The following is a 17,309-nucleotide window of genomic DNA, read 5'->3' as shown; positions in this document are numbered from 1 at the left end:
ACAGTTTGGTCAGAAACATGCAAGCCAGTAGCCTGCTAGAGGTCATTGTGTAGGACTCTGGCAGTGCTCCTCCTGTTCCTCCTTGCACATGGTAGCAAATATCGGTCCTGCTGCCTGATGCCCTTCTTCGGCCCTGTCCAGCTCTCCTCGTGTAACAACCGGTCTCCTGGTACCTCCTCCATGCTCTTGAGACTGTGCTGGGAGACACAGCAAACCGTCTTGCGACAGCACGTAAGGATGTGACATCCTGGAGGAGCTGGACTACCTGCGCAACCTGATTGGGCTGCAGGTACCGCCTCATGCTACCAGTTGTGACAAGGACACGAGCAGAACACAAAACTAAAGACGAATCAGTCAGGAAGTATCAGGAGAGAGCAACTATCTGTGGCCACCACAGGCAAAACCATTCCCTTTTTGGGGGTTGTCTTGCTTTTGCCTCTCCATTGCACCTGTTGTCTCTTTAATTTGCACCATAGCAGGTGAAATTGATTCACAATCACTTGTGCTTCCTAAATGGACGGATTGATATCCCTGAAGTTTAACTGACTTGGTGTTATACTGTGATGATTAAGTGTTCCTTTAATTTTTTTTGAGCAGTGGATATCCTGCCTGGCCTGGGAACACCTCAGAATCCCAAGTGTGTTGAGTGTGTAAAAGAGAACTAAAGGGAAGCAAGGTGAGCAGATTAAAGTGCTTTGTGAATGCACACTTCAATAAGGTGAAATATACAGTACAACTAAGACTGTGACAGTGAGTCTCTTACTTGTCTGGTAATAATCGTAGATTTTGACCACAGCTGGTTTCAGATTCCCGACAGGCTGATCCCTCTCTTGTTTCACAGTGTAGACCTCTGACTCGTTCTGCTTCAGCTGTAACATGAAAGAACAGGCTGCTAAAGGAATTCAGTTTACTCACATGTGGAGGATTTTTCTGCTAAGATTCACCGATGTTGCTGATATGCATTAAAATTAAGGGGAGTGAATATGTGTGTATAACGAGCATTATTTCACCATCATCATTACACACACACACACACACTCTGCACCCTGACATTCTTAAGTGGGCTACATATGTGAATGCAAACGGTCGAAATTTCCAACCTACTTTTTAAAATGTCTGCAAGAAGTTGGGGCGAGAACCAATGTGTGAACCCAGCAAGTAAATGTCCGTAACGTGAATAATTAAATCTGCACCTCAAAATTGTGGGCTGCACTTCTGAAATAGCACTAAAGAAAACAATCGACTTTAAGTTTGTAATAAATGTTATTCCATGTCTAAGGGTGTTTTCACATTAGGTACGGATGCTTCATACCGTACCCGAGTACGGTTGCCCCCCCCTCTCCTCTCCTGCGCCAGTCAGCTTTCACATTAGTAATTTCGTTCCGTACCTGAGTACACTTGAAGGTGGCGGTAAGGCACCTCAAAAACAAGGAGAACAAAAAGAGTATCATCAACTACGCAACATTGTTTATGTAGTCGTCCCAGTGTAGAAAAGCGTGTGAATTGCATGATCCTAAGCCCATGCAATGGAGTTGCACTATGCCCACTATTATACTTATTTTGAAGAAAATCTAAAGAACGACTCTCTCACCTACATTCCTACAGTATCAGCCCTGGCTGTGCAGTTCAGAGGATGAGATCGGCGGGGCTGCGCGCATACACGGATCACAACCACCAAGACCACACACACACACACACACACACACACACACACGGTTCCTGCGGTGCAAAAGTGGCAGCCTGTTGCAGTAGCTCCCTGCTCACTGACGAGCTTTTTGTCTTATTTTTGGAACTTAACTATGGTAGTCTTTTTTGTTCTTTTTTGCTTGTAAATTAGGATACGCAATTTTTTAGGATACACTTGTTTAGTTACTTATTTTTATATACCCTTTATTGTAATGTTGCACTATCCACTTTGCTGCTGTAACACTGTAAATTTCCCAGTTGTGGGATGAATAAACGATTATCTTATCTTATCTTATACACACACAGCTCATTGCACAGCTTGGTGGCATTTCCATGAAGTTAAGTGTTGTTCCTGTTGCAGAGGAAGTTCTGAATGGGTTCATGACACACACACACACACACACACACACACACACACTCTCTCACAGTGACTCTTTCATTGCTTCCTACCTGGTCTAAGTAGATGTTGATGTATCCATCTTCCTCGTCTACACGCTTCACTGAGCTGGATCTCTTCAGCTGCCAAAGCACAGACTGTCATCAGTATTCAAATCAAATCAACTTTATTTATACAGCACCTTACACACAACACAGTTGATCCAAAGAAACAAACACATTAGAAGAGGTGATAAAATAAGACTTATGATAACAATAACATTGTCAATAATAACAGTAGTAATGGAGATTATTGTAATGATATCTCAACATGCTCAATCCTTTATATAAACATGCAGTGTAGACTTCCTCAGTGACTACATAGGTACAGGTCTAGCAGGTTTTTGGTTCTGGTTCAGTAGTAGACACATCATTGTCATTGCTATTGTTCGTCTCTTAATCCTGGCTTGGAGCAGCATACTGAGCTGTCTGAAAAAAGCCACTGCTAGCTCCCTCTTTTACTTCTCCTTCCTTTCCTTCTCTCATTTTTCATTTTGAAACAGTGAAATATGAATTTTTGGTATTTTAATAAGTAACGGTGAGTATTTCTGTTCAAATATATATTAAGGATGAACAAGGTTATTGCTTGACTCCAGGGCACCCCCTAGCTTCTGGGCCCCAGAAATCTTCCCCCCTAATGGGGTTGGCCCTGCAGACACTAGTATTTGTGTCAGTCTCCGATACAGCAAAAAATGTGGTATCAGGTATAAGGTATCGGCGAGTATTACAGTCAATACACCGATCTGATTAGTCCCCGAATTTTTTTGAGCAAAATTACAATCATAAAGTGAGGTGCTGGCATATTTTAATGATATGTTATTAATATTATGTATAATTTTTTATTGCATTAGTATTAGGAGGATTATTCGGTAACGGCCAATACTTAAGTCTTTGTATTTGAATTGATAACGGGGAAAAAATGGTATCGGAACATTTCTAATGAAGACTGTGAGAGATTTGGCCATGCAGTGAAGAGTGGTTTAAATGTGTGCAACTCAGGAGGAACTGACCAGACTGAGAGAGTCCTTATTCAGAATGTATCCGGATAGCAGTTTGATGTTGATGATGAGCATGTTTGTTTCCGCTCTGTTGCCTTTATACCTGTGCACACACATACACACACGCACACGCACAGTCAAACACCACGGAACAGTGACACTCACATGTGGCTTCACTTCCAATTGGCCACTCAAAAGTTTCAAGTTTCCAAAATGTTTAATTGTATATAAGAAGACATCCTCTGGGTAGGAAAATTAAGCCTATACAAAAATGCCTTATATCTGTAATCCACTAAACCACTAAATGGGTACGCTTTTGGGCACGGCTACTGTGTGATTGACAAATTGCTACCAAGGCAACTTAAAAAATGTCTTGTTCAAATACGAGTACTTAATAATATCATAACAGTTCTCATAACGACTTTAAAAGCATGTTTCAGTTTCATCAGATGTTCCTCACTTTCTGACTGTAACAAAGTAAATCGGCAGAATGATGCAACGGTTGCATTTTAACAGTCCACTCTGTTTTACTTAACAAACATGGCACTGCCACACATTTTACTTTCATGTAACCTATAACACATTGAGTGGATTTCAGTATAACACAACATACCACATATAGTGCCTTGATGTTCATGTTACACTCTCTTAGCTTCAGTTTGGCCGTGAGTGGACGTTAGTGTTGTCTGTGAGGACTAAGCCTTTAGCTGAAAAGTGCTCCTTCTTCGCCTGCCTGCTTAACTAACGGGAGGCTAACGTCAAGCTGTAAAGTGGTATTCGGCTGCGGTACTTGTCGTAGTTTTATGAGTACTGAGTATGAGTACTTGGCCTCTGATACCACCCGATACGCGATACTGGTGTCGGTATCTGTGCATCCCTAGTGGCTATGTCCGCTTCATGCAGTCTATAGTTTGTGACATGGTTTTTAAGCTGGATTATGTGAAGGTTATTTTAAAGGAAAAAACATTTTTCAAACCGGGCTCAAAATTAAACAGCTAAACTCTTTCCAGTCGCAGAAACTTTTGGTTCTGTGTTACATGATACCAATGTTTGCTGATGCAATTTGACTACGATACATTTAAAATACCACCATTAATATAACTTTTATGTGTACTACCAATCACTATTCATCACACACACACACAATACCTGACTTGCACGAAGAGGGTGAACTGAGGACGGCTGGTGTTGCACTGGGCTTGGGTGCTGGTGGAGATGCTGAAGGTGGAGAAGTCGGGGGGCGGAGGGATGTTGTAATGCATCGCGATCTGTGGAGAGTGGAGGTCAATTTAAATTCAAACTACCAAAAATATACTGGGATTTCCAGGTTCAGAAGATGTTTAATTTCTTATATATAGACAAACATTTTGAGATGTGAAAGTGTCAGAGTGAAGATCTTTTATAAAGAAATAGTTTAACGATTAAAAGACAAAAGACATTACATTTCTGTGAATATGTTACAAAGACTTTCGAAGGAACGTGTAGCAGCAGATTAACAGTGAGAGTTTAGTATAAGCAGGTGTGCTAAACTTAGCAGTAAAAGAACCTTCTCAAGTCAGGGCTTCTCTTTAACCTCTGACTTGCCTTCGTCTTCCTCACCCATTTTCAGTTCAATCTCATGTTCCTGCTAAATATGTTGGGCTCTTTCTGTCTCTGCTCTTACCTGTACCAGCACACAGCTCTTTCCCTTAGCCTCCACTGTGTACTCTCCGGGCACCTCGCTCAGCTTCTCCTCCTGGTACAGCAGCCTGTTGCGCTGATCCACAGTGAACTTTTTCTTCTGGCCTCCAGCTGACGTCACCGTCACTGTAGTTTCACTGTCCTTGCTGTAGGTGGCAGCGCTGTACTTAGCCAGAGCCTGGAGGGCCACTACGGTGTCCTGAAGAGTGGAGAGGTTAAATGTGTCATTAAAAACTGTCAGATGTATAAAGGGCTTCATAAAAAGCACCTCTGTGTGTGTGTGTGTGTGTGTGTGTGTGTGTGTGCGGTCTGCCCTACCTGAGTGGAGGAGAAGCCACCATACGGGTTCTGCTGCTGAATGAGCCAGCGAACAATGCCTGCAGAGTAACCAAGATCAAAGCCTAGCAAGACGGGACCAGAGAGCAGAGCCAGCAGCACGTAGGAGGTCATCTCCACATCCAGGGAGACTGGACGTCTCCAGGAAAAGCTTGGACGTGTTGGGACACTGTTCCCAGTGTCTGGCTTTTCCCAGTGACGGGAGACTCCTGCCAGAGAGAACAGAAATGCATTCATTAGATACTGTGAGCATATCAGTTCAATTAATGAGTACATGTCAATTTAGTTAGGACTGTGCAGATTTCAGTCTTGCATTGATACTGGGTTCCCAGATCATGGTAATTACCATCTCATCTTTGCCTTTCCAGCCTTCAAATAACCAGAACTAAGCTATTTTAGTTGAATATTCTCAAAGACATATTTTTTAAAATGAATATTTGTGACAACTGGAAACAGTGGACAGCATGGAAAGACGACAACCAGGGCAGGAAGGGGTAGCAGCCCAACCTGCATTTTCCATAAGGAAGAACCCAAGCGAGCTACAGATCCACCCACAGATACATACCCCCAACAGAGCCTGAGAGGGGGACAGAACAAACGATGACGACCTTGGATAATGGATTAGTGATGAAGACAAGTAGATGCATCTGCTGCAAGAACGATCGGGGCCTAAAAATCCATCAGGGCCAGATGAAAAGCTCAGGAATCATGCCTGGTGAGATGCAGGAGGAGCCTGGCCTGGAGACACCCCACAGAGCCCAGAACCTCCAGGTGCTAAGCTTGCTAGCAAAGTAGTTCTGCAGCATCCGATCAAGTGGGCTCCAGCATAGCAGCACAGGCTGTTTCACAAGTTTGATGAGGACCCAGCCATAATCATCAACTCAACAGCAAGGGGAGATGTAGAGAGATGACTCCAGACTTTGACCACCATCATTGTAATTTTTGCAGCTGTGAAGTTTGGTGTCTAGTAGCACAAGACCACTAGATCCACCTACACCCACCGTAAACTGAAGAGCAGGTAAGATCCACCAACTGCATCAAGAGCTTAGGGGGCTGGCAAAACAGGTCAAAAATGCAACTAAGTTACATCATCATGAAGAAACTCATGACCCTTCCGAGAGCTGAATGGCACAGAAGACGGAGGATAGAGAGAGAGAGCCAGGATGCAAGCTGCGTTCATTTTCTACACGGGGCTGTTTGGACAGAAGCAAAGTGGTCATCTTGAGTGCTCAAAGGAAGAGATAAATCACTTCCTGCACACTACTCTGAGTGACCCAGATAGAGAGCGAGAGCTGGGACCCCAGAAAGCCCTTTTGGACATACCAGCCCCCTTGGTGGAGTTCAACACTAGAGAATCCATCTTGAAGGAAATCCAAGAGGAGGTTACAACAGCCAGGGCCAGTTCTGCTCCAGGACCCAGTGGAATACCCTATAAAGTGTACAAGTGCTGCCCAGAGCACCTCAGAATCCTCTGGAAGATGTTGCGAGTAATTTAGCAAAGGGGTACAGTGGAGCCAAGCAAAGGGAGTCTGGATTCCAGAGGAAGAGAACTTAACCAAGCTGGAGCAGTTCAGATCCATCTCACTTCTCACATTTTTTTCAGCGTCCTATCCAGAAGGATGACAGGCTTCCTCCTAAAAAATGGGTTCATCGACACCTCAATACAGAAAGGTGGCATCCTGGGAGTCCCAGGGCGCCTACAACACACTGGAGTGGTCACCCAGCTCATAAGGGAAGCCTGTGAAGGGAAGGAAGACCTGGTTGTGCTGTGGTTGAGGCCACCCTGTATCCGGCACCATGTTCCCAGCAAGATAAAGGACCTCATACAGAACTACTATGGGAACTTCAGGCTTAGAGTGACTTCTGGGAGCGAAACATCTTACTGGCACTGGCTGGAAAAAGGGATCATAACTTGGTGCACTATCTCAGTTATTCTCTTTGCCCTTGCCATGGACATGGTAGTCAAAGCAGCTGAGACTGAGTGCAGAGGCCCGCTGTCCAAGTCTGGCATTTGGGAGCCCCCCCATCAGGGTCTTAATGGATGACCTGACTGTCACCACTGCTTCAGTACCTGTTGGCAGATGGATTCTGCCTGGAAAAGCTCATCTCCTAGGCAAGTATGAGCGTCAAACCAACCAAATCCAGGTCCATAGTGTCGAGGAGTGGAAAGATGGTGAAAGCTACGCTTCCAGCCTTCGAGGAGTTCAGAGTTAAACGCACAAGAGAGGCACTGCTCTGTCGGGACTTTAAAGTGGCATCAGCAGGCATTATGGTGCCGACAGGCAGGAAGTGGAGCCCCAGGAAGGTCTTGAGCAAGCAGAGTCTCGACTGAGACAAGGCTCTAGTGGGCACAGTGGCAAAGGGGCAGGCAGGGTATGGGCAGTTTTTGAGGAGGAGCGGACCAGCAGGATGATGACCATGCGGCAGCAAGGAGCATCGACAAGGTGGGAGTGCCTGAGAGGAAGATAACCTGGACATCTGGCAGGCTGAACCACGGCACATCAAGTTCATGGTCCAAGCGGTGTATGAGTCCAAGAGTGAGTCTGTGAGATGTGGTGCTAAAATCTGCCTCTTCCAAGCAGCCTGTCGAGGTGGGGTGTAGAGGCTTTGCTGGCCATTCACTGTTCAAGGTTTACACCCTGATGGCATCACAGGAGCTGCCAGAAGGAGAGCCATCAAGTCCACCACAGAGGCTGCAAAGAGGGCTTCTTGATGTTTGAACTTCATCTTAAACTGAAATAAAATTCACTCAACTGACACTTTGTCTCTTCTACTACAACTTTAACTGTTATAATTTCAATTATTTCATATAAAAAATAAAAAATAAAGCATTTTGGGCAGTGGAATGTGTCTATTTTTGTCAGATATTTTAGTTTGATGTTGCTCAGTGACAGAGGTAAAAATGTTGTAGGATGTGCAGATGTTGTTGCTGAGGTTTCACGGTCTAACCTTCTAATATGGATTTCTGATGAAGCCGTATTATGAGTTTGCTCCTCATCTCCTCGTCTCCAGCCAGAGTGAAGGCGTAGGACATCAAGGCGGTGGTGTACAGGTTTTCCATCTTACCTTCGACTGCTGTCTTCAGACATTTCAGACAGTTCTGCACTAAAGAGTCCTGAACATCACAGAAAGACACACAAATGAGACAGAGTGCTGGAAAATACGCAGAAATCTACCCACGTTTGTTAATCCAATTGTATAACTTTTACTAGGTTTAAAAATAATATTAAATGAAGGGTGACTTAAAACAGGTGATCAGAGTCCGAGCTGAACACGGCGGTCTGATGAGCACCAGAGACGTGAGATTCACCTTATTGGTGTCCAGCTCCAGCAGGGCAGCAGTAATGTAGGCTGTTAGAGACACGTCGTCACTCACTCCTCCCTGATGGAAAATATATATTGATACACTCAGTAATGATACAATGTATATATGGGACACCAAAACTGTCATTGCTTTGGTTAGGGCTGTAACTTTAAGCAGGGTACACACTACATGATAATTGGGCTGATATTGGGTCCGTTCCCCCCTTCAGACAATCGTAAGCAAAGTCCCGAATTTTTCATGGTTCAAAGATTATCTTGCCAGATGTTCCTGTGGTGTGAGGTATGTGAAGAGTGATTCTACTTCCTGTGATCTGCTCGGAAGGCCGTCGTGGTCGCACCGATTTCAAATCGGAAATATTATACATGTTCAATATTTACAATCCGTTATCCTTTTTGTGTGGGGGGAACCCTGATGACAGCCAAGCACGCACTCGGTGAATTGTCACGTGGAACGAAACAATAGGCAATGGGGAAGCAAGCTGACTGAAGAAGAAAGCACAACAACCACAGCCATGACGACAAAAGCAAACGGAGTACAGCCCATGTACAGCCCATGTTCAAGCCGTGTCCACCACTTCATTCACAGTTTGTTCTTTTTTCTTCCTGAATTTTCAGTAAAAAGTCCAAAAAATATCATCACCAGTTCTTCCTGCCCGTCATCTGCAATCTTTGTTTACTCTAAAGTCTTGTTTAACCACGAGAGAGTCAGATGTAATTACCTTGATGCGGTTATTAAAGAGTTTCCCCACAGATTTGATGCAGCCGTCAGGTCGCTGGAGTCTGGACAGCCACTCCCTAGCTTCTGTGATGGGCTTGTCATCCACAAAGATGTATGGTTTCGCCCCGCCAAAGGACTTCATCACAAAGGAGGTCAGCCTAAAAGGTCACACACACACACACACACACACACACACACACACACACACACACACACACACACACAAAAGGAATATTTTTTACAAAACACCCACAACAAAACAATGATATTCCCTCAGAGCGCACACAACAACTGCAGCAAAGATCCACATCCCATAACATGAACATAGATCGTGTATTCTCATAATTCCGATGTAATGCGTCTGAGGGATTTATAGACAAATTACACTTCACATGGTGTTGAACTTATATTAATATGGAGGGAGTCAACCCTTCTCAACACTTCAAATATTTTTGTGAACCTTTAAAAGTATCATAAGTGCAACATTTGCATCCTTTGTCCACTTGGGGTCAGCAGGAAACCCTTGACCCCTGACATTGATTTAAAATGGATTAACAGAGTTCAATGTGTTTGCAAACAATTCACACATCCAGTAGACATATTAACATTAGCAATCATCTTTGATCATGTTTCAGTCAAAGTCCATCCCAATAATTACTCATGAGGGAAATATCTGACACTCGGCTGCTTTGTCTGTCTACTGTTTGAAGCTGTGCAGCTTTTTCACTGGAAACAGCCTGCTATGTCTGAAATTGAGGTTTATTACATTAGTAAGAATATTACCTTGAAAACAAAACAAGCTAAAAGACATTAAATCTCTGTAGCACCGAGGGAAAAACACACATTTAAGAGATAATATTTAGCGGGGTCAACCCTACCAGCCACCCCTGTCACTATACACGTTTTTTTGGGGGTTTTTGTTTTGATTTAAATATGTAAGTAAAGATACTTTTTTGTGGCTAAAAACTAAAACAGTGGAGGTAAAAGAGGCTAAAAACCCTGGCACGGTGCTGAAATCTTTATCTCTATTATCGACGTCTGTCATATTACACCTGGTAATTTACCCCTCTCTTGACTTGGTATTTTAATATAGACAATTCCAGCCCATTTTCAAGTGGAATTTAACACTTGAGAGTCCTAGTTCCCCCTCCTCTTCAACACACACCCACACACAAAATCACAACCTGCCAAACTGCCCAATACCCTTTTAAAGAGCAAAACCCCAGAGGCACTGTGCTTTAAGCCCATTAAATGCATATATTAATATTTTCTGGCAGGTTTCTCCACAAAGTAAATTTTTAGGACGCATGGTGCCAAACACGTCCCACTGCGTCTGTGTGTCATTTTGTTTTCTCTCATCAAATCAAGTGGAAGATTTCAGCTGAAAATGTTCCCAGTTTGACAGAAAAGCTTTGATTTTTTTTCTTCAAAATGTTCTCTGGCCACTGACGCAACCAAAACAGATCATGAATTATATGATCGTGAACATTTATATTATTAATATTATTCTGGTACAAAACTGAACAACGTCAACGTAGTGACAGGTGTGTGAAAGAAGCGAGAACATAAAATAAGTAGCTTTCAAGTGTGTATAAAAGTACTTAACTTATACTTTTTAGGTCCCGAGCATTCTATTACATAATAAAAAAAGCAGAAAGTATCTTTTCCCTTCACTTTCCTTCTTACCTCCTTTCTTAAATTCCTAGCCCCATTTTTTGAGGGTATAAAGGTGCTCAAAAACTCACAGAACTTTTTGCACACATCACGTCACAGTTGAAGAAAGTTTCAATGTCTAATAAATATTTTGAATGGTCGTTCAAAATGGCTCCCTGGTGCACCCTTAAAAGGAAGCATTCCCTGCAGTAAGGTTCAACCAGCTTGACCAGTATGACGAGCCAAGAAACTTCTACATTTCAATATTCAAATATAATCATAACGCCACTCAGTGGCAATAGGAAATGTTGTATTTGATTCTTCCTGTTTCGCCACAGTCAGTGCTTTAGTACTGGATATCTATATCTCTGTAGGCTACCACAAAAAAGGTCACCTTGAATCTTCTCACAAGTAATCCGCAGATTATCTGCTTGTGTTCGTCCTGTGTTTTGTCTGTATTCTCAGTTCCTCATTGCGTAGATGCTTAGCGCTTCAGCTAGATGTGAACAGTGTGTGAATAGCTCACATTATGGGGAATTAAAGAAAAGAAGAGATGAGAAAAGAGAGTTGGTTTCCTGGTCTCCATTTAAGTGCTGCAAAGCTTAGCGTGACTGCATTTAAACATTTCCTCACATTACAAAGAAAGAGGTGAGTAAAGGGAGCCTGTTTTCGGACAAGTGTTGTCACTAGTTTCAGAGTGCAACGGGAGCTCCCGAGTTTCATGAAGAGTCTGCTACCTCGCAATTGGCTTAGCTTTTGGATTCAGAGTGATTTGATTTGAGTTTGAAAACTATGGTTATTGAGCATGCCCACTTCACAGCGGTTAATGCTCCCCAGTAAGTGTTTTTCCTTGTTACTGAGGGAGTTTACTTGATTTTAATTTTGGAAACTCATATTTAGCATTCCCGCTGTAATTACATGAGCACTCAAGGAAAGGAAGATCTGCTTCCAAACCCTGCTGACGAGGATGCACGTGCACTTTGATTCAGGCATGGCTACATACAGCAGCGCCAAGGAAGACATAGAACAGATGTAACTACAGTTCTGTGAGTGACCATCAGAATTCTCTATCACTTCTTGGTGAGAAGATTCTGTAGGGGCATCTTTTGTGATGACATAGGCTTATAGACGTATACCCCAGGTAACATGACTTATAAAGTATGCTCGACCTGCGCATGAGCGAGACGGATCATATCCAACGCTAAAGCACCGCTTCTGGCAGTCATCCAGATCTCCATATCTGTTACTCTTATTTTATACTTTAATGTTCTCCTCCTCAGCTGTTTTTCTTTCATGTTTTGTTTATTATTTCGAGTTTTGACAGGTGCTCCATTATTGCTAAAAAAAAATTACAAAATGGTTTTCTTCAATTCAGATTTTCTCCACTTGAATCGAAGTTGTAACCAGTTTCTACAGACTGTGGCTGTTACACCATCTCATGGTCTAATGTTTGTGTCCTCAGCAGCTTCCACACGTTATCTCACTTGGCGTAGTGTACTGACCAGGTGTTTCCAGGCCCAGATCTACCTCCGAAAGCGCTGTAGGAGCCATCGCTATGCTTGAATAAAAGTTCCCTCTGATATCCTGAAAAACACGTACATGAACAAAACCATCAAATTAAGAAAATGTGTAAGAACAATGCAAGAGGCTGCAAAAGTCCTGGAAGGCATCTGTGGAGATGTTGAGGGTTCATACATGAAATTTGTCTTTTTAACATTCATTTCGGTTCCCACAAAACAACTCACCACTCTCAAGGAAGTGTGTTGCTTTGTTCAGAATCTCCTTGGTCAGCTGATTCGTGCTTTTCAGGTAGTCGAGGATGAAGATGTTAGGAGCAAACCGCAGCATGTTCTGCTCCCCGCAGCCATACGGCATGCGCAGGAGATTATTCAGGTTCTTCAAGGCCCCGCCCATTAGGTCACCTGCAGGAGAAACAGCACAAAATGTTTAACTTATTAGACACTGCTGAGTTTTTTATGCTTACAAGGTTGAGTTAGCATAGCATTAACATCTGATGTGCAATCATAGTCAAAATAGATCACTTACCTAGTACGGTGACAGAAGCTCTGGCTGACCCCTCCACAAAGTTCTCAGGCAACTGGAGAGAGATCGTCTTCTCCACAGGCTTTCCTGGTAACAGAGCAGGAGAGGCAACACATTAATGACACACACACACACACACACACACACACACACACACACACACACACACACACTAAACTACTACTACTACTACTACTATGAGTAAGAGACCAATATGACTCAATTATCCCTGACACTGAAGCACTGCAAACTTTGATCTCTGACCCTTGTAAAGGTCTCCATGACATAATGACAGTTAAAGATGGATTCATCTGGTGTCCCAGTTTTCACACTGTTAACAGAAGCTGATACACAGGTCGTCTGTGATGCTCACCTTTAGGACAGAGAAGAGCATTATGAGCCTCCATCTGCGGTGTTCCTTCAGCCTGGTGGAGAGAGACAGAGAGAGTGATAATAGTAAAAAATGTTGTTGTTAAACACACTAATTGTCCCTTATTAAAATTGTGTTTGGGAAGCCTAAATATGACCAATGGCTGTAAGCAATGATGAAGCCCATCATTCTCTGATGCTCCTTCACATTAAAAGGTTTCTGTTTGCGAACCAGCAGGGGGCTTTTATTGTGAAGCAGGTACAGGAAATGCTACTTGTTGTCTGCCTGCGAGTGACTAACGTCAATCGGTAAACGCATAAAAAGTCAGTGTAATGTAAACGTAAATAAATCAATGGTAAGTGGCTGCGGGCGTGAGGTATCTTTTCCACCTCACATTTCACTCCCGTTGTATAACCAAGGTTGTCCTGTGTAAATACGTCATGTTTGTGGTGTATTAAGTAGAACTGCTAATATCATAAATCAGTGTAAGCTAACATAAAACACACTAATATGAATGATTGAATGCAGGCTTGAAGGAAATGTATCTATTGTAGCTCATATAAAGCATGTAAAAAATTCCAATGATTTATCTGTTAACCTCTTTATGAATTCATTTTGGTTTGTCCCTTTCTGATTGGTCCAACATCTCAGGCCCTGCATGATGGTGTAGTGATGATTTGTGCTCCTTGGGGTACATTGTGTCACAGAGCAGCATGAGAATGGACCCCAGGAAGGTCAAAGCGTTTGTGAGCAGTTGCTCAGATGTTTGTGTTTGACAGTCACTGACCTCCACCAGCAGCTTGCGCACCACTGTGTCGATTCGGCCCATGTTGGGGACGGTGGGCACCTCTTTGCCACACAGAGCTTTGGTCTTGAGGGCCTCTCCACTGACCTTCAGATCCACCTGACCTGTGTGAACACATACAAAGTATTATTCTAAATTCAGGGCCGAATACTGATTACTGCTCCCTGTGACAGTGTTTGTACAGGGACAGCTTCCCAGTCCCTCCAGGATTTTGCTGGTATTTGCTGTGATTGTTGTCCACTGTGAGCGAGTGGGACAAACGCTCCAATAAAGCCACCTATTGGCTGAGCGAGCTTTTTGTCTTCTGTTATAATTTCCTGTCAATTTCCGTGTCAAGATGCCAAATACCATGTGTAAAAAGCGAATGACACTAAAGTCAATTGTCATGAAATGCTCCGTGCGCCCTACATGTGCACATTACAATGATATCAATAAGCTCAAAGGAGAATCTACATCTAAGTGGACAGCTAACAGCACAAAAACATGGATGAATGATAATAGGATTGGATTTATTATCGTGGATTCACTGTATTGTCTCCATAAAGACACTGAGGCTGGATAAGGAAGCTCATAAAAGTGAGACGATCACATCAGAGCCTCGTCAGAATGGCACAGCTGTCTGCTTTACAGCCAAAAAAAGTCAGTCTCTAGCATGCAGGATCCCAGAGATATCTAAGAAACAGTAAAATATACCCTCAGATGTTTATATAACATTGTAGTACTCAGGGTATCAATATTTCCAATATCAAAGAACTGAGTTTGGTGACGTAAATGACTTAATACCTGCAGGAAAAATAGGACGGTTGGTTCAATTTGTGGAAAAGTTGTAACGGATGAATTTGCATGAATTTGCGGGAACACAACAATGCAACTTCCTGAAGGGACTGGCTTCCTATCTGCTTTTCAACTCATCCTCCTCCTTGTTCCTGCATCCCTTCCCTCTGTTCTCCATCCTTCCCCTCGTTTTCTATCTAATTTTTTTTAAGAAATATTAATGTTCACCCGTCCAGTACAAACTGGTCATGACCCAGCATTGTCAGTTATGTATAAATACCTAAGGCAGTTGGAGATACCATCCATGAGAAGGTCCTGCTCTCCCCCTCACACAGACACCCACTGTACTGGCAGCCATCACACTCTCTGTAGGTGAACTGGTCTGATGTGGCCAGTGTAACCCTTACCTGCAAACAGAAAGACACTTGGTCAGAGAAACAGAATAATAAATGCAAAGAGAGAGAATTTCATCTGTAACTCACAGACTGCATCATCATACTCTTAAACCCATTAAGTTAAATCCATCTGTGAATATCTACCATGATGCATTTGAAGAGATAGTTGAAGACGGTGGCTTTGAGCGTTAACACCTCCCCCCGGATGACAGAGTAGGGCAGGGTGAGACTGACAAAGAACGGCTTGAAGGCGGTCAGTCCGACGTTGGGTGAAATGCCCAAGCCCACAGAGGAGACACAGAAAGCTCCAGCTGACCACTTGGTGATGGTGTCAGGGACGGTTTTCTCCACATTCACCGACCCACTGTCTCTGCACAAACATACAGGAAAGAGATCCTGGAGTTGAGCCTTAAAGTTTTATGAGTGACAACATGAATATGCTCAGAAAAATTTGAAAAAGTTCATGAGAAGTATCTCATTTTGACTGCTCAATAAATTATGATCATTATGCCCCATTTGTCTTTAACATGTACTATGAACCCTGTTCCTGCACCACCCGAGCACCCAGAACAACTTCTTACAAGACAGAGTGTCTACAGCTACGCTAACAGCTCTTTGAGGCTGTAGGAAAACATGCTCACAATGTCAACTCTTGTTAGTTAACGTTCACAATCACGGTTTCCATAGATTAGTGCTTTAGCATGCTGGATCACCAACAATCATTCAAAAACACAAATGTGGTGCTCGAGGATTAGAGATTACCAGCGTCATTAGTTATACGTACAAATGTTTCATGTTTGATATTGATGCTGTTTGGTAGTTTATTTCATAGAGACAAAATCAAAATCCTGTAATTCTTTTACAACCCTAAATTTGGAAACTTTCAGTAGGATTGTGATCCCAATCCCACTCGAAGTTTTGAAAAACTACTGGAGGTTTTATCCAAATAAATACCCAATCTGATCTATATATTTATAATATTATGAACCTTTACATAGAATATTTCATTATTACCCCACAGGAACTAGGTCCCAGATCCAGGTCTCAGGGAAGAACGTCCTGACACCTGTCTTCTTCACCTCCATCTGTGCCTCTTCTCTCCTTGTCGCACCAGCTGTAGCCGGTGACATTGTGTCTGGCATGATCGTTTCGAATGCCTCTATGAAATGTAGGAAAATATGGATATAAAAAGAAAATCCAATTACTGATCTAAACTTAGCTCACACAAACCAGCTTCCAGATCGAGGTCTCAGTGAAGTATGTTCTAATAGTCTCTATTGTGAATTTAGCTGGAACTTCATCAATGAAAGCCACATTATACAGCACATCGTGCTCTACTGATTACCATTAAGTTTAAAGTATAATGGGTGTTTTCAAATATCAAATAACACAGGAATCAATGGATATTACAAAACAATCAAACATACCAAAAACTGGATTCTCATCATTAGTCCTTATAAAGCATTTGTAAGGTTTTGTCACGTCAGAGTTGGTCAGAATTTTCATTCCAATTTTCTAGAAGGGGGAGAGAGAGAAATTGTCAAGTCCTATATCGTAAATGATTTGCTCACAACTGTACACTACTGTTCAGCTAAAGTACATAAAGTGAAATACCACACAGAACAGTAGGGCGGTATCCCTCGCAGCTACATGTTTTATATGGATTGAAGCAGACCACTAGCCACTTGCAAGTTTTGTATTCACTTCAAGTTTTGTTGAAATGCTGTAAATAGTTAGACACCTTCTCTTAGAGCCCTAGGCCTGGCTAGGTTTAAGATAAGCAGTTCATTTCTTTTCATACATAAATCTTCGAATTATGGTGTGGTGGAAATTATGTTTATAACTTGCTACTTAAGAGTGTGTTTGCTGCTGGTTGGGGGAAACAAATGGCAGAAAAAGTTTGTCATTACGTTCCACACAACACAAACAATAGACAGGCCACCTACACGAGTCTCATGTTATAACTATAAGATGTACATTTGTCAGCTTTTCCATAAGTGCTGGCTGTCAGCCGCACAAGAAAACGATTCCAGCAGACTACTTTTCTACTCTTCAGTCCTGTCACAGTTGTTTTAGTGTTTATAATGACTGA

The 17,309-nt window shown here is 42.7% G+C and overlaps 1 protein-coding gene across 1 annotated transcript in view; it reads right to left on the bottom strand.

Moving 5' to 3' along the window:
• The window catches only part of LOC138604539 (alpha-2-macroglobulin-like), a 34,890-nt gene that overhangs the window by 1,137 nt on the left and 16,444 nt on the right, over positions 1-17,309 (bottom strand). The window contains exons 17-33 of the mRNA XM_069676470.1: positions 16,232-16,331; positions 15,362-15,587; positions 15,103-15,229; positions 14,031-14,152; positions 13,247-13,298; positions 12,877-12,960; positions 12,576-12,752; positions 12,333-12,414; positions 9,179-9,335; positions 8,446-8,517; positions 8,085-8,250; positions 5,118-5,344; positions 4,783-4,998; positions 4,269-4,387; positions 3,132-3,222; positions 2,137-2,205; positions 764-869 (exon numbers count right to left, since the gene is read on the bottom strand). Of these exons, the coding sequence (XP_069532571.1) occupies positions 764-869; positions 2,137-2,205; positions 3,132-3,222; positions 4,269-4,387; positions 4,783-4,998; positions 5,118-5,344; positions 8,085-8,250; positions 8,446-8,517; positions 9,179-9,335; positions 12,333-12,414; positions 12,576-12,752; positions 12,877-12,960; positions 13,247-13,298; positions 14,031-14,152; positions 15,103-15,229; positions 15,362-15,587; positions 16,232-16,331 (2,193 nt within the window). The remainder of the gene's footprint in view (positions 1-763; positions 870-2,136; positions 2,206-3,131; positions 3,223-4,268; positions 4,388-4,782; positions 4,999-5,117; positions 5,345-8,084; positions 8,251-8,445; positions 8,518-9,178; positions 9,336-12,332; positions 12,415-12,575; positions 12,753-12,876; positions 12,961-13,246; positions 13,299-14,030; positions 14,153-15,102; positions 15,230-15,361; positions 15,588-16,231; positions 16,332-17,309) is intronic.

Source organism: Semicossyphus pulcher, unplaced genomic scaffold (assembly GCF_022749685.1).
Source record: "Semicossyphus pulcher isolate SPU_LCO1_2020_fin unplaced genomic scaffold, fSemPul1.0.p SCAF_26, whole genome shotgun sequence".
Lineage (NCBI taxonomy): Eukaryota > Metazoa > Chordata > Actinopteri > Labriformes > Labridae > Semicossyphus > Semicossyphus pulcher.
This window is presented reverse-complemented; position numbering and strand designations above follow the sequence as displayed.